At 34.9% G+C, this 26,891-nt stretch overlaps 1 protein-coding gene across 3 annotated transcripts in view; it reads right to left on the bottom strand.

Moving 5' to 3' along the window:
• Positions 1 to 26,891, bottom strand: part of MCPH1 (microcephalin 1) — a 132,341-nt gene that overhangs the window by 80,836 nt on the left and 24,614 nt on the right. For all 3 annotated transcript variants that reach the window (XM_086876030.1, XM_086876031.1, XM_086876032.1), the window contains exons 10-12: positions 11,903 to 11,940; positions 8,727 to 8,889; positions 2,826 to 2,903 (exon numbers count right to left, since the gene is read on the bottom strand). In XM_086876030.1, the coding sequence (XP_086732156.1) occupies positions 2,826 to 2,903; positions 8,727 to 8,889; positions 11,903 to 11,940 (279 nt within the window). The remainder of the gene's footprint in view (positions 1 to 2,825; positions 2,904 to 8,726; positions 8,890 to 11,902; positions 11,941 to 26,891) is intronic.

Here is a 26,891-nt window from a genome sequence, read left to right as displayed (position 1 = left end):
AAATCTGCCATTATTACTAAGTGTAACAGAGACAAGAAATATTTCTAATATTACTTCATGATCTGATTTTACATAAACCTAAAGACTGTAAATTAACAGTTTTATGGAACTCTTCAGTCACTGTCTGAAGAGTTCCATAAAATAATCTCAAATGTATTTGAAATTACTGTTTAGTATTTTATTGTTTTTCATAGCAAACTTGTAAGGATATACATATCCCAAACTAAAAAAAAAAAATACTTCCCAAATTGTTTTCATGAATTTCCAAGAAATGTCTTAGACAGCAAGGCTAGAAGAGAGGTCACACATACCAACAAACACACAGCATACCAAGAGAAGCCTAAAGAGTTGTCATCTTTCAGCCTAGAGGAGAAAAAGGGAAGGGGAGACCTTAATGGTACCTACAACAGCCTGACTGAAGACATAGGGAGGACAAAGCCAGACCCTTGGAGGTGCTCTGCTATGGGACAAGAGACAGGGACAACAGGCAGTAAATACAATTTGGAATTGGAGAAAGTGAATTTCCTTTTCATTCATTTATTACCAGAAGGATGGATTGGACATGTCCCTTGGAGACCTGTGTTGACAACCTTCAGACGTCCCTGGTAATCTATAATACTTCAAGATTCTATGAAATTTAATAGAAATGCTGAGTCTACATTACTGCATTTCCTGTGTTGCTACATTTAATCAGACAACTAAAGAAAATACTCCCAACATTTGCGATATTAAACATATCGACACCAATAATAAAAGGAAAGAGAAATAAAAGCCAACAAAACAAACAAACAAAAGTCCTCCAAAATGTTCTCAAAAGCCATGATGGCATCTGAATGCTCAACCTGGCGAAGAAAAGCAGTGTTAACTTCTGGTTAACGCTAACTTTATTTTAGTAAGAAAACCCTGTATGACAAAAATAATTGAATATTGCATGGCTAGTCTTGATTTGTTAAAAAGTTTATAGAATCTGAAGCTTGCTGATGACTGTTCTGGGAAAGTAATCAAAAATACTGATGTAGACAATGAATGGATCAATTGTTTAATGAGACTTAATTTGGGGGCAAAAAAGATCAATTTATCAACACAAGTGTAAAATTTTAGAGTGTATATGTCTTTAAATGGCATTTCATCTAAAGAAGATTGCATGGCTTTAACTCCGAACACCGCAGTGAAGCCACAGAAGGACATGTCAGAAGGAAGGCAATAATAGGAAACAGAAGGCTGCAAAAGCTGCTTTGGACTTGGTACAAACAAGTAAAACATAACAGCAAGGTAACCCCTACTTTTAATTCCTTCCTGTAATCAAATAAACAGTATGTGAAACTAGAATGTACTTCCATTTTCTCTAAGTACTTTTTCGGAAGCAGGAAAGAAAGAAGAAAAAAAAAGCAAATAAAAAAACCATTCTGTATCAAATAATAATTGTATCTTAAAAAAAACAAGGTATCTGTTACAGTAAGAAATGAAGAGGGACTAAATAAGGGAATGATTGGAATGGTGATAGAAATATTGCCTTGGACTCCAACTTTGTTCCTTTGCAAGAACAGTACATTGCAAAAAGAAGTGATTCAGGTTCTTAGCACAACCCTAACTTCCCTCAATTTCCCATTCTCACCATCTCTCAAATTCTCCTTACTTCTGCTTCCAGAATAAAACCTCTAAATAGAGTCTCAAACACAACCCCAAGAGGAAGCACTTCTAAACAATGCTTTGTACATTGTTACTGATATCATACTTTGTAATCAATATAGTCTGAAAAGAAACAGAAAATTCAAAGCAACTTAACATGAAATTCAGTGTAAATTTTTTCATAGAAATACAGAGAAGTTGAAAAAAGAACATGCTTCTTATTTATTTTTCACATTAAATTTTACAATTCTTACTATATTTGCTATATACCACAATCTACTTTCTAATTTTATTAAAAAAATATGAAATAATGGATAATTAATTTCTTTAGGGTTATTTGAGAATAACTGCTTCAGTTTCCCTAAACTTTGAGAACATACAACTTACAGTCATGAAATAAAGCTTCATGTTGAATATGTAAATTTATATTAGTTATAGATTTAGAAAGAATGCTAAACAGAAGTTCCTAACAGTTAATAAAATTACAGTAGAAATAAATTTCATACTCCATTAGCTGTACTTTCTTCAAAGCCGGTATGAAACTTTGAGAAATATATTGCAGACATTAATTTAGTGGAGGGAAAATTATTGGAATTATTGAATAGTAGCCAGCTAGGATTCAACTTTTTTTAAAACCAAAATAGAATTCCTGTTTAATAAATTACAGTACATGAAGTGCACTGAAGTCTACACAGGTACATCATGCCCCCACATTTCCTCTTTTGCACTAGTTCCCAATTCAGTACTTGAGAATGATTATTAGAGGCAGGAAAAATACTTCATTTTTTCCAGCTTAGTAGTTCTAGAAGACCATAGTAATTTTCCATTGCCCAAGTAATTTCTGGGCCAAAAAAATTGAGTCCCTGACCTGCAGATCTTTCCATTTGGCAATAATATGCCCCTCCAGTTTGTATACAGGTACAGAAAGAAATAAAATTAAAGTGTATTTATACTTCAGTAAGATGCTGGTTTATTAAGGTGTTAATTAGTGAACCAATATTTTGCATTTTCCACATGTACCAAAGGTTTTGCATACATTTCAAAAAATAGTGAAGAAGAAAATAATTCCTTGCAGTATCTGCTTTAAAAAATATTTTTCTAGTAGGCTTTCTTATTCGCAAAACCTATTTAGAGGGAAAATAATTTCCCAGATAAACAAAAGAAGGTTCACAAGCTTAAAGGACCATTAAACTTACAGGAGCTGCAGGGAAGCTGGATGAAAGTTCATATGGTTCCTCTGAGATCCAGTGGCCTAATTCCAAAGACCACAGAACCTAAAATAAAATAAGTGGTAAGCAGAATCTTAAAATTTCTAAAATAAACTTTTTGAATGTGTAATTAGAAGTGAAAGTGCTGTTAGAATAGCTGGTTTGCTATTTCATTTATCCAAACCAAATGATTTGCTGAAAAATCAATAAATCAGAAAGATACAAATTTTACAACTAAAACAAACCATTGAAATATCAGTCAGTACTTCTACGCATAGCTATATTAGTTTAAAACACTGTGAGGATATTAGAAAATACAACTATTTTTAATCACATATTGCAGAGCAAAAATTTGGAAATGGAAGTTACAATATATGAGTTCTGTTCTCTCAGTTCAGTAATCATTGAATTTCATGAAGTTTCTGTTGGCTTATTTCTCCAGCTTGTCAAAGTCCATCTGAACAGAAACACCCATCTGGCATATCAAACACTCCTCACAGTTTTCTGTTTCTCTCACATCTGCAAATTTGCTGAGGGCGCATTCTTCCCCATCATCCAACTCATAAATGAAGATGTCAAACAGTACTGGACCCCTACTACTACAAGGATTATGCAACTATTGCATAAAATGCACATTATATATATAAATCATCCTGCAAAGAAGAATAATTCAATTTCTTTCTCTGTGGTATCCTCCTTTGTCAGTGTCATATGTTAGAGCACAAAAAAAGACTGCAGAACACTAACTCTCTAGAAAATACATAATCATTTGTGTTCAACTGAGCTCTGAAACACTGGATCAATACCATCTTTAGAGACTAGTAACCCTAAAACTGTGGCCCACTTGCAGACTTCTGCTCCCGTCAGGATCAGCGCCAACTGGTTACCAACTTAAAATGGTTGTATTTCCAATTTCTGAAATACAGTATTATAATTTTTTTTTTTTTTTGGTAAAACTTTCCATCCAAACTACTCCATCCAGCATTTTTTATGGATTGATTTTCTAAGCATTTTTCAGAACAATTTATCATAACTTGCAGTTGGTTTACTATAATATTAGAAGCTGCATGGGAGAGTATTCAAATACTATCCCTCAATTGTTAAAAGCATTGTCTTAATGGGAAAATGGAAAAAGATAAAGTTCCTACATTGGCTACGCCCTTGAGTCATATAAAGAACGTTCTACTCCTAATTTGTAGACAGTCTAAATTCTGAAGCCCATTCTGATGGAAGATGAGATTCTTTTCCCTATTGGTTTTATAAGTGGTGAGCCATGAAGCTTCTCACAGAGGTAAAACACAGGTATCTTTTACAAGTTTCTTCACTGTCACTCAATTCAACAACTTTTCCCCTTCACAGGTATTTAAGCTTCACAATGTCTCTTCTGTAGCTGCCATCTGGCACCCTTAAGTTCAAAAAAAGTAATGTTACTAACCACTGAGACATCCTGTTGCTCCCAGAGCAAGTGAAGCTAACTGAACAAGCACAAATATACCCCCAAAATGGGATATGTGGAATTTATCAGAAAGGCAACCCCTGTCTTAGGCTAATTCTACCTCTCTCATATTTTCCCTTAATAGCTCTCTAGCAATTTCAAATAGATGGAGACATTAGCACAACCATGCACTATTAAACAGTTGTCATTATTCATCTCAGAACTAGCTGAATTTCATCAGTGTCTGAAATTATTCCCATGCTTGATTCACAATAACTAAAATACTCTGCCATACAAGTGCATATATTATTAGTTTTAATTTAGATGATAAAATTCTCCCTTTTAAAATTGTGAACAAGTCTATGAAATATTTCCCATACATAAAAACTGGCATTATATATACTGAGTGTAGTAAAGTTATCCTTTACAATGTTACAGCTCACAAATGGAAAATTCTAAGCTGAACAAATTGATCATAAACTAGCAATGTAAACCTTATAAAATGACCTAATTGCATGTAAGAAAATAAGTTTCTGTAAAGAACTCTTTTGCCCTAAAACTGTTGCTACAAGTAGTAAATTGTAAATTCAGTTTTCATAACAAAATTATTTTCTCAATAAGTTCTGTAGTTTTCAGTCCAAAGTATCTTATGCCTGATTACTTCCAGGGAAACCAACAACATCTAATGTGAACTTCTACAAAAGCTGCTGCCTTGTGCGAAGTGACAAATGATGTTTGACTTGTGAGGAGAGGTATCAAATTTTTCAGGCTCTTGTAAATGAAGAGTGATTTTTTTGCTGACAATAAAAAGCAGCATATCCTTAGACTTATTGCTAAACTTGATTATAAAACATCCAAAGAATATTATGTTTACTTTTAGAAAAAGAACAATCAAATATTTGAAAATGCTACAGCTGTGCAAAAAGAGAAAATAATTTCTACAGCCTTTATATTATACCAAACATAAAAATAAGAGTTAATCTCATTAATAAATCAATGACCTTTAAAAAATATTCAAAACCTAATAATGCATTGCAGTGTTCAGCTAAGTATTGTAACTTCTTAAAAAAATACAGTTAAGACTGCAACTTAGGATTGTAAGTTATAAATTTTAGGGTGGTACCTCTGCATAGTTTTTACAACTACTTTTAACAATTTACACTAAAAATATCAAAGCCTCTTAGCTTAAAACTTATAGCTGCATATATTTATTGAATGTAAAAGAAACTTGTTAATGTAATTTCCCTTAATCACAATATAAATCAACTTTAACTGAACCAAGAAAATTGTAACTTTGAATAAAATTCAGAGACATACAACATTAGAAGAAATTCTTCATAAATAAACTTGAGCAGGAACAGATGTGCTGTGCTGTATTACATATACATCACGTCCTTATAATACCAAAATTATGTTTGTATCAAAAGTAGCTGGAAAACAACTGAAATAGATTAAAATATAAACCCAAAAGATTAGTTATGATTAAGTAATCCTATTTCATTTTCCAGGCCAATTCTACAGCAATGACCTTTATCAACCCTTGTAGTATTTACAGAATTTTGTTTAGAAATGTAATTTGTTTGTCTTAACAAAAGATGGATTAATGCTTGTCTATCATGGTTCTGGAATTGAGTACAAAGGCATCATATCTACTTTCCTAGATAAAAAGAAAATTGGATAGTGAGTTCATGAACAGGTCCTGCAGTAAATAATTAGGTCACCATTCACTAAAACATTCAGTTTTCATGAAAACAAAGACAAGAGCTTTCCATTCCAAATCACTGAAAGTTTGCTTCTGACTGGCAGTTTTTCAAGCAGTTTTATTTTCAAAGCAACACCAAAAAATTCTTTAGATTCATGCAATTTAAAAAGTTATGATTTGCAATACTATTCTTAGCTGAAATACTTCAGAATGTGTGTTTCTGTTGAGAAGAAAGAGCTATCTAGAAGTTTTCAACTGTGCAGTTACAAAAGAGTTAGCTCAATGGGTCTGAAAACACCCTACTTGATTAGTTATTATTTAAGATCTCCCACCTATCCAGCTAGCACACTGAATGATCATATGGTATCTGTACTTGAATAATTCATCTTGAAAATGTAAATGGAGTGCTATGAAGATTAAATGTCTGATGGTAAATTTGGTAGTTCTCCAGCATCCATCTCTAAAAATAACATTTTAAGTTTTTCTTAGGAAAAAAAACCACTTCAGCATAAATTATGTCCACATTACGAATCAAAAGGCAGCAGTAAATAGCTTCTTCAAATGCTGATAAACATCTTCCAAAAGAAATCATCACTGCTTAAAAGTAATACCATGTTTATAAGGTACTGCAAATTTTTTCCAGATTGATTATTTTAATTATCCAATTTGAACTATTTTACCAGTAAAAATACTAATGGTAGGATTGATTACATTTAAAGAATTCAGTTATGTAGCATCAATAAAAGGAGAAAATTATTTTCCACTGAATTCCTCATTCTGGCTAGGTAAGGCTTCAGTTTTCTCTTCTGTAGTTAACCAGTTTGGGTAAAAAGATGGCAAAAGTATGCTACTGACACAATATCAAATAAGACAATAATGCTCTTATATTATATGATTCAATGATTTAACCAGGTGAAGAAATTTTTTTTTAAAAAGTTCAAAGCACTGTTTTATTTCAGCTAAACAAACAAACAAACAAATAAATAGAGGGAATACACATTTATGGGCAAAGTTAGACCCAGTCTCTGTGAATGAGATAAGCACAGTTCTAAAAATATTTAGAACAGCAATCTTTCAGATAAGCAGATACTAAAAGATCAAACAAACTTTTGATTTGAAGATCTGAAGTTTGTCTCTAGTTCTTTCTCATGTGCCTCTCCTAGTAACTTCAGAATTTTGTCTAAATAGCAGCTTAATAAAATGAGTGAAAACAGCATCAGGATTTGATCCAATAACATCTACAGCGACAAACTAATACTTGGAACAATTTCATTCAACTTATTGGTATTATATGAGGGATATAGATGATCCCATGAAGAGTCTACAAGGTAGACCATAAGACAGGAGGACAACATTTTCAATCAATACTGGTCTGTGAAGAGCATAGGCAGATATTTTCACCATGCCTTCGTTCACAGAAGTGCAAGGCATAAAATGGGCAATGAAATTTTAGAGCAGCACTTGCAGGAATGCTAATTATCCAATACTGCCTCACGTACAAAAACAGGAATCTATTTTGTAGTACTTATCTGTATCTCTAGCTATCTTAGCAGTTTTTTGAAGCTTTTTCTCAAGGAAGAATGCATCTTTCATGTTTGAGCACCCTGTTATGAAAAAGTAACTTGTGACAATTATGTTGTGACTTGTTTAAAGCTCCATACAAAGCTAAGTGTGGGACAGATAATTCAGTGTATTCAACTAATAGATGCAAGGAATCCTATAGAAGGCTGGCATGAGTCTGTGGAGATGTTCTTCTCCAAACCCTCTGCTCAAATATGTTCCTCTTAATGCAGCCAAGGATGCTATTAGTCTTCTTTTGCCAAAAAGGCACATTACTGGATGCTAAAGGTGACCAAAGATGCAAAGCCTCTATTTCAAGGGAAATTAATCATAAAGAACTTCTGAAAAACCTGCAGTCTATCACAGCAACATCAGATAACTGCATATATATCATATAGGACAAGCTTCATACTGGTAAGTGCCAGACATCTTGAAAAACAAAAGGCAGCAGTTTATTTTCTGCCCAACAAGTAAATTTTAAAGTATTTGTAAGAAAGAGGAAACAAAGAAATTTAGTTATTCAATAACCCTTTTCTGTATAAAATGAAGAGATATTTCCATAAAAATTTTAACATCTATGTTTTACAGCTCTGGAAGCATGAGGAAAGCTGAGAAACTGTCATCTGCAATGTTAGATTGAGTGGTTAATCTTTATTATTACAGTGAGCAGTTGAGATGGTTTAAGCTTGGGCTGACAGATAAGTTCCCCACCCAGTCACTACTATTTCTATTTGACATTTTTCCCACTTGCAGTGAAATATCCAAGAATTTCCCTTAATTTTTACTAATTTTTACACAATACATGTTTCAGAACATAACATAAATATATCAGGACATAAAAAGTTCAGTCTGAATAATGTGAGTTGACTAATGTTGAGCAGAAATTAATCTGTCCAAAAATAATGTATGGGACATGAGTTTCTCATCCATGAGATCAGTCCTTGGACCTTCCTAAAATAGATAATGGGGTACAAGACAGGAATACTTTGGTTAAAGTAAGCACTGAAAAACTGCAACAAACTAACAGATCTTCACAAAGACAAATTTCATCTAACTGAACTAACTCTAAGTAAGTCTGAATAAGTTAAAATTGGCATTATTGCATGTAATGTGGGCACAAGCATGATTGGTATTTCACCTATACAAACTAAATTTAATTTATTGTTTAGTAAAGTTAAAAAGCATTTCTTACCCATTCATAAGAAACAATCCAACAGCCACGAGCAATTCCCAGCATAACATTCAAGGTACGACGAGGACTCCCAGTAACTACATGACTTGTTGTTTCACACACTGCATTTGACAACAAAAAGTCTCCAAGTTTATTCACAATCTGTATTACTGTATTTTCCTTCCTAAAAAGAAGAAAAGGTAAAAAATCCCATGCAATATTGAATGGAGGAAGGCAGAATTATAAAAGCATATATGCACAACACAAATTAATTCAAATTCACCTCATTTCTTTCCCTACTAAACATTTTTTATCCTTTTCTCACTAAGTCTTCTACCCACTTGCTAGCCTTACATTCATTAGCCTCTTCAGAGTCCAAACAGACCCTTTTACATTATCACAAAATCACATCTACTTGCAGATCAAAGTCCTTTAGCCCCTCACATCTATCTTTTTAAAATAAAAGCTTTTGAAAGCACAATTATCTATTAAGTTGTTTGTGCCCAACACAACAGAGCCTAAATCTTAGTTTCTTTTGTAGTACTATAAAAATTATTACCAAGAAACGTAAATATTTAGACACAGCACATTTAACAGTTTTTCATTAGGAAACACCAGATTTTTAGCATCTGAATAATGCTGTGTCTAAATCTAGAGAGAAGCCATAAAGTTCTATCTGGCTTTCTACCTACATATCTATGCCAATGTTTCAATTAAAAATTCACTTATCTTTAAATACAATTATAATGAAATATATATAAAATAAGATCTAAAGTCCAGAATGGTCATCCATAACTGGAATTCTAATTTTGAATTTCTAATTTGAGCTCTCTACATAGCTACACAGGAGCACATAAATATATAATTATGAAAAAAGGAAGATCTTGGTATCACTAGAGAAAAGTTGTTGCATGATAATAATTTACTGCTTTTATTAATGATTACTTTACAATTATAAATGATCCTTAAATATCTGTAAATGAAAGCAAAATTCTGGTGGCCTCTCTGCTCCTCACACTAACTTGGAAATGTCCATGCAACACAAGGCACAACCTTGAACACAGTCACACCTATCACAGTGGTGATTCGTTAAGGCAGAACTTGTGAGTTAATCGCACACACAATGCAAGTGCACTCAGAGCATCTCCAGAAGCCTCTGGGGTTGCTTTGTTCTCACTACATTTAACTCCACAGAAAGGAAGTCTCTTAAAACTCCCAAAATATCCCAGCTAAAACAAACATTACTTAGCAGAATCCAAATGAAACTGCAAAAAAATTCTTACAAAAATTGGAGCAATCTGTTTTTCAAGAAGTTTATAACAAAAAAATTAATAGTGAAAGCAGTGCAGCAAATTAATCTCATAATAAAATCAAAAGGTGATATTGTATGTTGAGACACTTAAAAAAAATCCTATGACTAACCCTCTCTCCAGTATGAATTCTGGCCTTGGCTATATAGCTTTGATTGTTACTAGAATTCTTAGTATTCCCTCTTCATTTTATGAGCTTTAGCTTGATATACAAGTGAATGTTTTTGCAACATTGCAACCCATACGGGCTGGCCTTGCCCGGACTGCATACGCTCCATGCTTTAAGTGAACCTTTTCTAAGTTCTTCCTGTGTCTATACAAAATTCCTTACAAGGAGAAGAAAAAATTCTGTTGTACAAGTCTTGAATCGAAGACATCTTACAAACTGCATGCAACTTACCAGTTTCTACTTGAGGTAGCTGCAAAAAATTGGTGGATGAAAATTTACAGCAAAATTTCACTGAATTTTTAAATCAGAAAATTAGCTGTGTGGCTGTGAATCAGTGAGCAGCATCTAATATCACTGCAAAACCCAATGCCATGAAACCATTGAATTCATGCACCTTAAAATGTAAATTCTACTGAACCACTTTTGAGGCTATAGTTACTGGGTAGTAGAATTGGATTTTGACCACAGGGTTGTGTTTTGGAGGAGTGTTTTCTGTTCTTTAGTTGTTTCAGAAGGAGTCCTTTTCCCTTCACCCATTTACATGCAGATGAATGCCTACAATTGCAGTCAGCCAAAAGCAGTCTTGATGGTAAGGTTCTGAAGAAAAGCAATTGTTATCCCCCAACAATTTAATTTAATGAAACAGTAATTGGGTAGTGGGGAAGTCAACATATAAGAACATGAAAGAAATAATATATTAATGACCTCTTTAAAAACAAAATAAATTCCCCAGCTCATCCAGCATTTATTCTCCTGTTTCAGGTAGACCACAGCCTCTGTTTTCCCCTTCTATCTGCACTGTAGTGGTGATCTTTACCTCCTCCACAGTGATTCTGCATTGTGCATGACTTTTATAGTTCTGGTGTTACTAGCATCCAGTCACATCAAATAGAAGAACAATATTAATTCCGTTTAATGTTTCTGACATATATAAGTACACTTGTTAACAGCTATTGAAAACCTTTTACAAAAACTTCTGAAAGCATAGCCACTAAGTGCTGTTTCTGAGTATATATTTCCATGTAACTGTCAACATTTAGCTACATCAAACCTGAAACAGATTTTTGGGTAGTATAAATATCTGGACTTTTGAAAAAGAATTCAAAAACTGTAAGCAAGTGTAGTATAAAATATGGAATCATGTTTTTGTTGGATGTTCCTTACGCTTTAAGACTTTTAAGAGAATGATAAGAGCATGCCAGAAAATTATTAACTCTCCCCCAAAATATGCAGTGGCAGCTGCTTCTGATGTTTTGAAACTAAGTCACTAAAAAGCCTACAACTGATATTTATTCTGCAACTATTCGTATGAAATAAAACATTTTAAACTGATGTTTCAGATTATGACTTTTTAAATAGAAATAATTAAAATGTATGGCAAAAAGCCTGTGCTGGGCTGAACCATTTACCACATACAACTATTCACATTTCCTTCAGATAAATTCAAAACTTGCTTAAAATTTTACTTTTATTGCTCTGAAGCCCTTTTGAACTCACCTATGGATCTACTTCAGTCTCCACCACAGCAACAAAGACATACATATACAGTACAAATAACAACTACATATACATGTATGAACAAGTTTATAGCTAGAATACAGAATGAAATAAAGTGCAGAACCCAAAGTTAAATTTTACTTTCTGTAGGCATAAAAAAAATATCAACATTGAAATTTAAATGGTGGGCTGACTAAATAGTCAAAATGGTTAATACTTACTCAGAAGACATACTTGTCATAACTAGTGTCCTTGTTAGCTAGAGACATGAAAGAAACAAGAAAACATCAAAAATCTGGAAAAAAAACATTTGAAAAAACCCCTTAAATTAGAAAATGTTATGTTAAAAGGTGCAGACTACTTCACAACTATAATATCACCTGAGGAAGAGGCTGTACTAATTAACACATATACTAGAAATACTAAACTTTGATAGCATGGAAGGAAGGAAAACCCTTCAATCATGTTTTATGTCACAGCAAACGATACAGAAGACAGGAATGTAAGCTTTTTTTAGAAAAAATAAAATGCAAAGGATTTCCAACCTGAGTTGCCACAGAAATAAAAACAGTACTGGTCTACTAACTTTTCATCAGATGGAAAGGAAAAGGCAGCTTACCCACAACAAAGAAAACCTATTATTTAAAATTCCAGTTTCTTCCTAAAGAAAGGTAGAAACTGTCTGGGACACATGAGAAACAAGAAGTATAATTTTAATTATTTTGTTTTTATTTTGATAGTGTATTTTTGGGAGTTCTTGGCACATTTTCAGTATTTTATGTCAAGGTTAAATAAACATTCTTTCATTCTTCAGTATTTTCTACTGAATAAAAGTTGTGCAAGTAATATCACACACAGGGTATACTCAAAGAATACGGCAATACTCAAATCAGCTACTCTGAGACACCTTAAAAAGCACCCCTCCCTTCTGCAATACTCCCCATAGCTTACGTGAGAAGCAGGAATGTTTGCCCCATACGGACTTCAAATAAGCTTGGGAAGAATTATTATTACAGAGGTCAGAAGAGGAGGAAGTTCATCACCACTGACCATTGAAAGCCTCCAGTATGCACAAAGGTGGGAGAGGACATGAATTTTAGCAGAATCAGAGAAATATATAACTACATAGAATATGGACTATGTCAAAAAACATATGTACAAAGAGATTTTGATCATCTTAGCTAAGAATTACTTGTAGCTACATAAACATGCATAAATATATATACACACAAACATTTTAATTCTGTAGAAAAAGCAGACTGACTCAATTTTATACAATGATTTCAAAAAACTACTTCTAATTTTCAAAATCAGTATATGAATTTAAATTATTTCTCCATATAGCTACTGCTCCATATGAAATACTAACTTCCACTTCTGCCACCAAACAACCACAAGTAGTAAGCTCCCAAAGTCTCTACTAAAATTCAGTTTCTTTTGAGTAATGCTCTGAGTTAAGAGTACAAAAATATTTTGAACTGGGAGCACAGGCAAAAAAAATATTCCAGGGCAACTCGTTTTACCCAGTAATGAATCAAAAAGGAACAGAAGAGAGAAATCTGATGCAATTCCTTCTCACCTCTGTTATCAGCACAGAACAGTTCTCTATCCAAGTAATTTTTCACATTTAAGGAAAGAGTTGGAATTACCTGTGTAGACTATTAGACTAATAGAATGTAGACTAATAATGCGCACCATGACTGTTCATTATATGAACACTCTTTGCATAGAGCACAATTTAGATACCACTGACAAATTAGATTAAAGATAACACAAGTAGTAGTCATTTCAACATACATATGGTAATTTCATTCTGTGGTTGTGTACATTTAAAAAACACAAAATCCAGATACTATTTAAATCTTAAGAAGTAACATAATGCAGCATATTTAATAATTTTTAAAATTCATGATAAACATGCACTCAGAACACACTATGTAAGCTCTACAATACTTCAAACTGACTACGTATACACTGTGAAAATATAAACCCAAATAACAATAAAACAGAACAAAAATTCAAAAGAAAAAAAGGATAAAACTTTTGCATTGAAATATTTGAAAGAAATTCGACGCAGTATTTTTGGAAATACAAGTTTCCAAATACTAACTTGTTGCCAGCAATACTTACTGATGATGTCTTACTCTACTGCTAGCCTGACAACTGAAAAGAATATACACTTATCTTGATCAAATTTAGTTCTATTCTTAGACAAAAGAATTTCTACTGCATTACTTCCAACTCCAACCAAGCAGTCACATTTAATTGCTCTTGGAAGTTCCAACTCGATTCTACACTGGAGTTTTATATGTAAAAAATTTGTGCAAAAATAATGACACTGCAACAATATACATCAAATATATCTATCATAACATGAATATATTAGTATTAAGTTACATACATTCAAAATTTGAGAATAAGTACTCAAAGAAGATTTCTAGTAACACACTGAGTAAGGGTTCTTGTGGCAAAAGCACTGCACAGGTTAGGTCAGATAATTAAAATCAGATGTGAAGCCACATTATTATGAGTATATGTCTCATACTGTCTTAATACACATTGCAGGATCTCCATAAATTCATGAGATTAAAGGATTCTGGGATGGAGCAGCCTAGGAAGGCAAAAGACAGGGCTTAAAAACAAGGTTTTGCTTTGCCCTGTCTAGTCTTTCTGGGTGGAAAAACTCATCTATATCAAATGCGTATGTTTCAGGACAGTCATGATATTCTCCTAGACTACCGGAAGCCAGGCCTCATTGCCATCACACTCAAGCTCCTTGGCTGAAAGTCTGGAGTTAAATCCACACAGAGCAATTATACTAGGTTCTTGAGAGTAGTATTAGCTCTAAAGTAGATCCTCATGCGTCAGTTCAGAAAAATATCCTTCCTTGCAATTTTTTTTATAAATGTTATTGAAGTGTAACTAATCACACTACTATTTTTGCCAAACTTGAGTTAAAAAGAAGCCATACTATAAACCAAGGCCAGTGCAGCTTGAGATCCTGCAGCTGCTTCTTCAGCTTCAGAGCAGAAATTTTAACAGTCCCTTAATACCTTGCCTATAGGTAAGTAAAAATACTGGATCCACACAAATCAGGAAATTACAGCCTGTCCTGACCTTACCCTGCAAGGTCAGTTTTTGAATTATAGCTTTTATGCTACAACACATCATGTACATGACGCAGTGAGTATTCTGAACAAATGTCTTGTCAGTGTACTTAGAAATGGTTCAAAGACTCAAGAATGCAGAAGGGTACACACAAAATGTAAAAATGGGAAATAAATTTAATTTCTTCCAGGCTATTATTTCATTTGCATTCAGAACTGCATATTTTTGCAAGTTAAAGGTCATTTGCTAAGCAGACAATATTTTGTTTTATTGCTTCAGTAAGACAAGCAGCTCTCTTTAATTACAGTAACCAAGTGGAAAACTTAGCCAAACTATGTTCTAATTTTCAGTTCTACATTTTTCAAGTTAATTGCTTTCTCCCCCACCCCCTACTATGCAATTTTTCTTCTGTGCTTTTTTGTGTCTGTTTTATTTTACGTGTTACTTTTATTGGAAAAAAAAAAGTTAGCATTTTCTTTTCTGACCAGCAAAAAGACATCTGGTGAGCATCATTATGAGTTCTAATGCATGTTTTTAGCAGGATTATTATTAATATAACACTGGAAAAGGTGGTATTAAGTTAACTGTCCCTTTTATTTACCATTAATCTCTGAGTCCTGAAGAGTTGTATACCCATACTCTGAATCAGAGCACACACTTCTTTCTGAATTATTTTTGAAGTCTGCAATACAGACTTCATTATAATTGACAGCTTCAGCTTTCCATTATATATTTCTTAGAAGCACAGTTGCATTAAGTATTTCTTTAGTGTCTGCCAACAACAAGGTTTTTCAAAGTCATCTGAAATACAGAACATTCATTTCAGTAGCTAGAAGGAAACAGTATTGTAAATCTCCCCAGTGCTTAAAAGTGATACCTCCTATATGTTAACTGATCTACAGCACAAAAGAGGTATCCAACCTCAAAATGTGTTCTTTCTCTCGTCTAAGTTTGAGCTGATGTTTCTTGGAGATGAAGAAGAAAAAAGCTGGAAGAAAAAAGCCCTGTTTTGTACAAGCTGCTTTTCAAGAAGGTGAATTCAAACTTTGCTTTGTTAAGCATGTCATGAGTTCTTTTTTGTAAGTGACAAATGAATGAAAATGAGACCATAAAATGTTTTTCCAGATTAGTTCTCATGAATAAAGTGTACTCATGCAAATAATTAATTTGATAGGAATAGGTTTATATTTGTCACTGATTAAATTCCAGCCTGTCTATATTAGATCTCATTTTGTCTTTGTATCAAGAACCCAGGTCTCAAATATTTTTCAAGAAACTATTTCAAGTAAAGTACTTTTAAATTGTGTATTACTTAGTCCCAGTGGTCCTCTTGTGCCTTAGAGTTGACTGAAGTTCTGAAAGAAATAAGCCTCAGAGTAGTCTCAAACTCAGATACAAGTTTTAGTGGAGTGAAAGAAGATCTTCAACTTCAGGACTCAACAAGATACCCCAGGTGGTTTGGCCAATATACAAGGGATAAAGAACTTTTGGAGGGTGGGAGGCAGGTAGGAAAAAACCAGTGCATGTATGAGCAAAGAAAGTTTAAGGGAGAGTATATTATACTATCTGTTTTATAATCTTCAAATCCCTTTCTTCTCTGGCTATTGTACGTCCATTATATGCTTTTGTAATTGGTTTAGTACCCTTATACTCAATTTTGATCTTTACAACTGCATTTCAGAATCAATAATCTTCAGTCTTATTAGCATATGAACCAAAAGACAGATCTGTAGGTGGCATAGGAATATTAATCAGGTTAATTTCACTCTACTTGTATTTAAGAAGCATCTGAGGTTGCAATGCAAGATGTAACCAGGACTATGTATTATTCTATTACCATCTGTTAAAACCAGGTTGGGGCAGTGTTCTTTATCTCTTCCAGGACCCATCCTCCTTCCAGGGGGATCTCTTCTGTTAATGGGCCACTGAGTCTCACTGCATGACTGATAAAATTCCATCATCCCATTGTGAGCTGCTCCACGCAGGGGGAGGAGCAAAGCATTCCGACCTGGATATAATCTGAGACTTAGAACACCACAGTCAGACTTTTTCCACTAGATTCACAAAAATCCCCAGACCGTTCTATATCAGCACAACCTTCAAAAGAAAACTACACCCTTCCGCAAAATCACTGCTTCAACAAAATCACGTCTGCCACTCCAAGAAAACTGTGGCCACCATTTAATCAAGCTGTTACCAACAACTTGACCAAGAGGCTGTCAAGTTGTATTCTAACTCTGTCAGTATTTTTTGTACTACTGCATTTTATTTTAATTTTCCTATTAAATTGTAGGCTTTTTATTTATACATATTATTAACATATTAGTAACAAACTGTTATTCCTACACCCATATCTTTGCCTGAAAGCCCCTTAACTTCAAAATTATAATAATTCAGAAGGAGGAGATTTACATTTCTCCATTTCAAGAGAGGCTCCTGCCTTCCTTAGCAAACACCCATTTTTTCAAACCAAGACAAGAAGATTGCAGTGAGGACCCAAAACTTTTAGGCTGTTTTTAGAAATAATTTATAAGTAGTATTACATTAATTTTTTTCAAGTAATTGTGGCTCATAGCTGAAAATAATTGGTAATTTTAATGAATGATTACTATTCAGTACTTTTAAACAGCAATTATTCAAAACTGTAATTTACTTTCTGGCTGGCCTTTCTCTTATCAGTCCTTTGATACTGATATTTTTCAAGTTTCCTCTGGCTGCAAAAGTGAATTCCAACTGTAATTTCCTCACCAAACATATACCTCTGCTTTGGTCCTAGAAAGATGCGAAAAAATGAGCCTATCCAAACCAAATCCAGTACTGCCATGTGGGAAGATGAAAAAATAAACTAGTCTGTTAGAAGACAGAAAAATTAGATTATGTGACAGGTGCCTGGGCATCATTTTTCCTTCACTGCCAAATACAAGAAAATAATGAGAAATCCTGTAATTGAAGACATAGGAACCCCTAGAACTTCTGTTGCAAGATAAAAGAGACAGAATAGCTTCGGACTTTTCAGGCTAGCAGTGTCAGAGTTCACAACTTTCTGACATTTTTGGTTTTCCACATGCAACCAATCATAGCTAACAACTATATTTAAGAAAAATAAAAAATTCCAACCATAGGGATTCAAAACTGTAGTAAGGGATAGATTTCCCAGCATTCCACAACTTTGAAGGACAGGTTTACCTATCATTAGCAAAATGAGAGGGATTTTTTTTTTTTTTTATTAGGATAGACAAAAAATTAAGGAGAGAGGAGGTGCTCCTTCCCAATCGTTTGACCGCAAGCAAAAAACTTCCTCGTCAATCAGCATGACGTTATTGTTATCATTTCTACAAGCACAGGCAGTAGCGATTCTCATTCCTACAGGAAGCTCGAGCCTTTCCAACAGGTACAATTAGGGATTGACTCCCTGGTCAGCATCACTCAGGAAAAGCAGCAGTCACGTTCTTAACTGTATCTTACTAGGAAAATCTCATGTCTTTACCTTATTATGTGAAACCTGAGGAAATCACAAAACCATAGAATATCCTTATTTGGAATGCACCCACAAGAATCATCAAAGTCCAACTCCTGGCCCTGCACAGGACACCCTAAGAGTCACACTGGACCCTAAGAGTCACACACACTGTGTGCCCGAGTGTTTTAACACTTCTTGAACTCTGTCAGGCTTGGTCACGATGTGACACTGCCCTGGGGAGCCTGTTCCAGCACCTGACCATCCTCTGGGTCAAGAACCTTTTTCTAGTATCAGAAAGAGATACCAGGATTACCAGTGAGACAGAAATGTACTTCAAGATGTGGAACGCTAAGGGGAGGAGAAGGCTTTATAGTTTAGATTCTAACATGATTAGATTCTAAGATCAAAGCTTAGGTGAAGGAAGGGTACTTGTTCACCCCAAAAAAGTCACAAGGCAGAAAAAAGAAGAACCAGGGCTATCATGGGTAACACTATGTTACAGAGAAAACCTGTATAGGCAAGCAGAAACATTTTAAAGACAACACTAAGGTGCCAATTACTTCTGTCATTAGTACCAAATAATGTCCAACATATATTCACCTTCCCAAATGATCTGTGAAAAAGTCATGCACAGTTAACTTTTTTTTTTCTGAAATTTTATGCTATATGAACTTCCTCCTAACCCCAGCCTCACCAAGACTGAGAACTAATTTGAACCCTTCTACAAATAATTCCAACAAAAAATAAAGTATGATATAAATGTATCTGTTTCATCTGTTCAAACAAAAAAATTGATAATGCTTTCAAAATGATCCAGTGAAGTGAAGAATACTTCCAGACAGCTGACTTATGACCAACTGAAAGCACTTCATGAAGCTTCAGGTGAGTTACCCTATGGCCTTTCTTTGAGATTAAAAAAAGAAGCTACAAGGGTAGTGGGCAACAGTAGAGTAGCTTCAGTGAAATTAATTGCTTGATATTTAAGACTTCATCAACATTCAATTTTTGGTCATGTTGGTTTCAACCCTTCATGGAAGGCTCATTAGAAATTAATGTTTGCCTCAGCTACTTCACTGGAGCTCAATAACTTTACTCACAATGGGTCACTTGGCAGAACTGAGGCACAGAGACATATTTCCATTGTGCAGGCTGTAGGTATAAAACCATTTTAAGAGTGAAAGGACAATTTTGCATGACCCCAACTGTTAAATGGTGGGTTTGCACAATTGTTAGCAGCGTGAGGTTAATTTGGAATAGCAGAAGTCTTCTGGAGACTGCTGGAGTCTAGTGGAATTTGAGGTGAAGATGTCTGCAACCCAAAAGACTCAACCCAGGATTTATGTTGACTTTGTGTTAAGATACAAGATTTTAAACTTCAGTAAATACTTTGCTGACAAGATTTTAACACACTTGTTGATGATAATCAATAACCTGACTTTAAGCTTTATAGCCTTCTAGACTATATGGTAAACAATTGAACAGTATTTACTTCACACTTTAAAGTGCAACAGCAATATTAGGAAGGGCATAATAATATTTTTTTTAAAACCCACCCAGATATTTTTTAGTATCTTGAAGGATTATGAATTAATCATACTTGCAGACAACTCTTTGAAACACAAAAGGTTTTTTGTAGTGCATATGTAACATGATGCAAGATTTTTTCCTATTTGACTGACTGCATATTTTTATTTCTGTTCCACACTGATTTGTTTGTAAGCTAATAATTCAATTCTACAAAGATCACACCATTAATCTATCGAATGTTTAATTTCAATAAAGAAAAGGACAGAGATATTTGTCAAATTATTGAATCTTAATGAAGACACATCAAATGCTGATGGAAAGGAGTTTAGGAAGTCTTTTGTTCAGATTGATTTTCAACTATTTTCAAGAGCTGCAAGATGATAATTTAGAAAGGAGACTGATTAACAAAAGGATTTCCAGCCTGTAGAGTCATGCCAGATACCAACAGGTTTATGTAGGGTGTCCATTTTTCCAAAAGCTGCATTAAGAAAAAAAAAAAAATAGGATCTAAGCAGCAGTTTTCCTCCTGACAGTTGCTGATTCCAAGGGGGAAAACAAGTTTCAGTTTTACAATTATTCTCTGCCAAGGTAACTGCAATCCAATGGATTTTGTGGTCTTCTGGCATGATGGTTGTGAGCACAGTGCACCTCAAAACAGGAAAAGAACAACATACATACGTATGCTCAGCAATGAGGCATGCTTCAAGCATGGACTCTATGATCTGACTTCTTGCACGATGTTTCTGTACCATTCTCCTTGTGCTCTGAGCCAGAAAGCTGCATTTGCTTTTTGCACCTAAGCCTTCCTTCCACCATTAAATCCAAGAATGCCATGGATTTTTATTTAAAAGGATGGAGATGACATAGATATATTTTAAATAACTTGAGATTCCCGGATGTTATTCTTGGTGCTTATCCTTATCTACCATTCACTGTAGATAGATCTTGAGCAATTTCATACTTGCCTAAAAGTAGTAATAAAAAATATGTACTGAATTTACGTGAAGCCACATAAACAGTCCCTTAATCAAAAGTCACCAAATATACCAATCTTCTGGGGAAAAAAAAAGGAGTGAAGTGTTTTTTTTTTTCCTGAATTCTATGAAGACAAAAAAAAAATCAAAACTCTCCACCTACTTAAGCCTTTATGCCCTTTTTTAGAAGAGAGTGAACAGAAATTTAGTGACAATTTTATATAAAAAACTGGGACAATGCAGTTCCTGGATCTTTACTATCCTGCCTCCTAAGATGACAAGCTACAGTCAACCACCTCAGGTTTCACTGTCACAGCACATTTCCAGTGTTCCAAACAGCAACATATACAAGAGTGTGAACACCAGCTGGAAGTGTCCCTGGAACAACAGGAAACAGCTTGAGCCGAGAGGAGCATGTGCCTTTTGCCCTAGAAAGGTACTGATTTTAAAAGACACTTTTTTAAAATTAAGAAATATACCACAGCACTTCAATAGGTAGTCCCAAATAGCTAATATGAAGCCTATCATAAAGAGAATGATTTCTAGGGACCCAAGGTCATAAATCAATCCATTAGGTTCATCTACAGGAGATAATCCTATCAGGAATAGCAGCACCCCAAAGGGGTGATAACAAAGCTGTTGACATTAGGACATGGCCCAAAACATGCAATGTTAGGTAAAACAGCCAAAGGTATGGCTTCTGTCCTGGAAGTCCTCCACTTGATGTGGGAGAATTGTGGGGGACAAATTCACTAGCTGGTGAAAGTCCAGAACCAGAACTGCCTTGCAAAGTTTGAGTGAAAGTAGTCATGGGATCAATCATATAGAAGTATTTTTAAAACTGTCCCAAACCAGGGGATTCATAGACATCCTTCACAGTGCTATCCCTCTGACCACCCCCATTACATCAAACATTTTCCCCAAACCATGGGATAGGTGGTTCCAATTTTTTCTTTGTTAACTGCAACGGAGATTGCAAGCTTCCACCTTGTCTAATTCACTGTCCTATTCATTTGTGTCTCAAAGTCAGTAACATTTCAAGCATCATTATTTCAAATATATACCTATTCAAATCAAAACTGGAAGGAAAACATAAAATTATGTTGTCCCCTAAACTAATACAATTTAGGAAAGTCTATGAATGCACATATAAAATACAGTCATAAAGTTACTTTCCTGAATGTCTGGCAAGATGCTCCATGTTTTATAGTTACAGATTTTTCAGGATATTAAAATTTGTTTTGCCATGAAAAAAGTAATTTTAAAAAGGATTGTGATAACAGGATCTAACAATGACTCGCTTCACATTATTTCTTCCACAGCGTGAGTTTAGCTTGCTTGTAAAAATCTCCTCTTAAAAAAGCTCTTAAGATCAGTGTTGATGTACTTCACCCAAATCCAAGAGCTAAAGAAATACAAGCCAAGATTAATCTGTTTAAAACAAAACTGAAGGAATTTCAGTTAAGTCCACACTGTCATCTTTGTAAAAATATGTTTTGAATCATCCCTCATGATGCTTAACTGTTTTTTTCACATGATTAAAGAGTTTCTTTTCACTCAGAAAATAATATTTTAAACTTTTTTTTAACTTTACAATTTATTCCAATTGCATTTTTAATGCTGTGAGACTCTTAGATGCTTTTAAAGACATCCATCACCTCTCATATCCCTCTAAAACTATAAAGCAAATTTTTATTTGGATAAAAATGACAGTTAAATGGTTAATAACAATGCATCTCTGATCTTTTTAAAGTACAAAGTATTTAATTTGTGACATGCAACAGACACTGTGATAAATGTAAACTTTTTTGTGACAGTAAGCAATGAAATGAGAACTGAACAGTTCACCACTACTATAAATAACTTGTTTGAATACATTTTTGGCTTTAAGATGAATTTTACTTATTTCACTTTGTCCCCCCTATGCAAAACAACAAAGATCTATGTATTCAATTTCATGGACTAATTGAGAAACACATCACAATGCATAAAGCATTTACTTTATCCCTGCAACCCAGTGTCATCAACTTAGATTTCTAGACCAGGGAAGCCACCTGCTGACATTCACAAGCATTAATCAACAATATTTATCCTTACCAACTCTGTCTCAAAACTAAGAGTCAATTTTATAAATCTGTCTGGATTCACTGCCTTTGAACACACCAAAAGTTCTGTTTTCGGGGTGGTGGTGATGTTTTTTAAATCCAAAAATAATTTTTTTCTGAAGCCATTAAAGATTCTTGAAAATCTTACTTATCTTCCCCAAACGTGTATGCAGCTGTCATTATAAACTGTTCTGTCTTCCCCGCTTTTGTTTGTTGATAGTACAATTTTACATATATTTGGTTAGACATCTTCTACATTAACAGTACATTAACCGTGCCTATATAAAGAGTATAATAAAGAAACTATTAGTGCTTTAATCTAAAATTGTGATATACAAGTATCTGAACAAAGTGATTCTTAGTTTTAACTTCATCTAAAACAAAACACAAGAAACTCAACCTGCATGAGTTTTTGAAGAAAACAAAAGCATAACTCAATAGCGCAGCAGAGAAATACAGAACCTATGACTTAATTTCTATTAAAGAAACTACAAATGAAAAATTGAAAGAAACACAGAATTAAATAATGTTAACTCTTAGACCTAGTCATGTTTCCTAAAGATGTTTTTTCATGGCTTTTTTAATATTTACCATCACATCATGAACTCCAAAGGCCTACTGACATGCATTCGCTGTACTGAATGAGTTAGAACTGTAGTGCTCACTGTAGCATAGTTGTAACTAAAGTAAAATAATTATCTGGGAATTACATTCTGCAAGCATCTAAAATATTTTTGAGGCATTATATTTCAAAACCTTTTTCTATAAAAAAGATAGCTGTAATTTACATAGGTGTCTCTTGTTTTGGGAAGCAAAGTAATGAATTTAAGAGATCACACAACAGATTCCTAGGAATATAATCTGTCTGAAGAGTCACAGTCACATTTGTGGAAATACATACCTCAAAGCATCTAGGAAATAGCATTTCTTAGGCAGTTTATTTTTAGCATAGAATTTATTTTATGATTTAAATAAATATGATTTCTTCATAATACTATAATCCAATAAAATTATATTTTTAAAAATCTTTGTGCCATTTCTCTCCCAGTTTTTTCTTTAGGCAAAAGAAAACTAACTAACATTTTCTAACTTAAACATTGCAACTTTTTACTAACTACTGGCAATGTAAATGTTAAGCCATAGCCACTGGAAAAAACAGTATTAAATAAAAATGGTGTAAAATGTTTGGTTGCTTTTATAAAGCTTCAAGAACATGTTTTAATTGGTATAAGAGAGGTTTTACAACATAATTATTTACAAAAATTTACATAGTCTGATTTTGTTTAAAACAATATTCTCTTAAAATTTAAACTTTTCAGTGCAGCAGTCTCATTGCCAAACATAGCATCTGGTTAATCACATAGCACTTTTTTGTGAACTTTTTTCCCTTTTTACTTTTCAGCCAAAATTGTCTCCCTATGAATCTGCACAGTCAAGCTGACAATGAAAACCTTTAAAGTAAGTTTTAAAAAGCATTAATGACATGAATGAAATTATGCACTGCAATTTTATTGATATTTGAGTGAAATGGTATTAACACCAAGCTGAAATGGGTGGATAAAAGAAGCCATCTCAAAACACTGAACAGGAATTTTCTCTAGCACCTGCTTAGCCTTGTTACTGTTAAACACTTCACAGAGCATACTTTACAAGCAGACACCATGTAGAACCTTTTAAAGATACCTCTGACTGCAAGGCCCGATCTGGAAAAGGGGAGCAATAAAAAAGAATTTCGTGTTTCTTTATGTTTCTCTTCAGTATATTTTGTACTCTTCAGTGTAGGAGACGCTTTCTGGGGACGGTCAGAGACACGGCAAAGACCTCTATAATCGAGTTAAGTGTTAGAAGTTTATTTCAGGGCGTGGGGTAGAGAGATATAGAGAGAGCAAGAGACGGAAAAAGAGCAAGCAAGAGAAAAAAAAGAGAGCGCAAAAAGAGCAAAAAAAAAGCAAAAAAGAGACCGAGCTCTTCTATACCACTACTTATATAACCTATACCTTTGAATATTCTATTCCTTAACTAACCAATCTTTCTAAGTATACTAATATAGTAACATTTGTGTACAACCTATAGAAATCGCTATTTTTGCATATTTTTAGTTATCTCAGGGTCCTTCAGACCTTTCCTTATAAGGCTGGGATGAGGGGTCTCAGCTTGGTTTTATTGCAGGAAAGAATGTGTTCTGGCATACCAGCCCGGTTGGTTTCTTTGAATTATTCAAACCGTGCTATCATTTGTATTTCTTCCTTAGCCTTTCTGGCTACAAAGTCACATTTATAATTTCTTTCTAATTCTACCTTCCCAACATCTCCCCCGTTTTGTCTATGAATAACTAAGATATTAGATACGGTTCTACTCATTAGTTTCTGCATGCATTGGAGTATACAAGGTATAGCTATTAAAACTACAATTATCACTATACAGAGTAAAACAAAAAGATAAAAACAACATGCACTTGGGTAAACGACAGAACTCTATTTTTTTTTCTTGAGCTGCTTCTGGTAGATCACTTTCTTCTTGAAGATTCTGCGTAGATCAGGCTTGGGCGTCTGCTTCTTGGCTCTTTTTTGCAGGGTCACTGGCTGGTGTGGAGGTTTCAGCAGACTTCGATGTGCGGTAGGGTTTTATATTCTTGGCGTTGCAAAGGATGATGGCTTCCCTTCTTGTAGGCGGGAACAGTATCGGGAGGGGGAGGGGGAGCAGGGGCGGGGGCCGCAGGGTCTGCCGAGGGGGATGGGATCACCGGAACAGATTGCGAAATCACGGGGGCTGGGGGGGGGTGGGGAAGGGACGCGCGAGACTGCGGATGCCGGAGTCGCTGAGTTTCGGGGGGCCGGAACGGGCCTGGCCACGTTTCGGGTCTCCGTGGCCAGGGACAAACGCGTAGTAGGGACTGGATCCGACGCGACAGCCACTGATGGTTGTTGCTTATTATGAAAGAGTTCTACGAGAGCTCTGCACGCTGGGACCAGCTGCGTGGCTGTCATATCGCGGTGTGAGATATTATTAAAGAGTTTAATACCGACCGTGTCCCAAAAATCTCTAGTAAATACAGCTGAACGGTCAGCGTTGGGGAAGTTAAGTAGAGTCCATTCTAAAAGATCTTTTAGCTCTTGTTTCGGTAAATTATTGGACTCAGAGCGTAATAAATGTTTTAGTCGCTTATAGAGGTCTCTGTCGTGAACAGAGTAAGATTGTCCCATGATTAAAACTTGTGCACACTAACCTCAGTACCGGAGAAAACAGCGTATCCAATCCCAGCTTCTCGTGGGGGCTGGCCAGGCTCCCCTGCTGCGGCTCCAGACGCTGCTTTTCGGGTTCCTTCACCAAGCTCCGCTTCTAGCTGTTGCTTTGCAACACTGTAGCGAGCTCAGAACCCCTTTCCAGCACAGCACCAAGCGGTGCCAGGCACCTCGCTGTGCTCCAATCCCGGGCTGAGCCTCCCAGAGCTCCAAAAGACACCGATCCTCAGCGTCTCTGGACTCAGGAACTCCCCTTGCAACTTTAAAGAGCTTCGGCCCAACTCGCTGCTAAGCAGCGTGGTCCTTGCTCACGGTACTGGGAAAGCAGGCACGACAGATAAGTGTTAGTTACCATCCATGAGGGTCTCTTACAGCTGAAGAAAACGATCTGCTCCTGGCTGGCTCGCCAATCTGTAGGAGACGCTTTCTGGGGACGGTCAGAGACACGGCAAAGACCTCTATAATCGAGTTAAGTGTTAGAAGTTTATTTCAGGGCGTGGGGTAGAGAGATATAGAGAGAGCAAGAGACGGAAAAAGAGCAAGCAAGAGAAAAAAAAGAGAGCGCAAAAAGAGCAAAAAAAAGCAAAAAAGAGACCGAGCTCTTCTATACCACTACTTATATAACCTATACCTTTGAATATTCTATTCCTTAACTAACCAATCTTTCTAAGTATACTAATATAGTAACATTTGTGTACAACCTATAGAAATCGCTATTTTTGCATATTTTTAGTTATCTCAGGGTCCTTCAGACCTTTCCTTATAAGGCTGGGATGAGGGGTCTCAGCTTGGTT

Source organism: Cyanistes caeruleus, chromosome 2, assembly GCF_971803275.1.
Source record: "Cyanistes caeruleus chromosome 2, bCyaCae1.hap1.1, whole genome shotgun sequence".
Classification (NCBI taxonomy): Eukaryota; Metazoa; Chordata; class Aves; order Passeriformes; family Paridae; genus Cyanistes; species Cyanistes caeruleus.
This window is presented reverse-complemented; position numbering and strand designations above follow the sequence as displayed.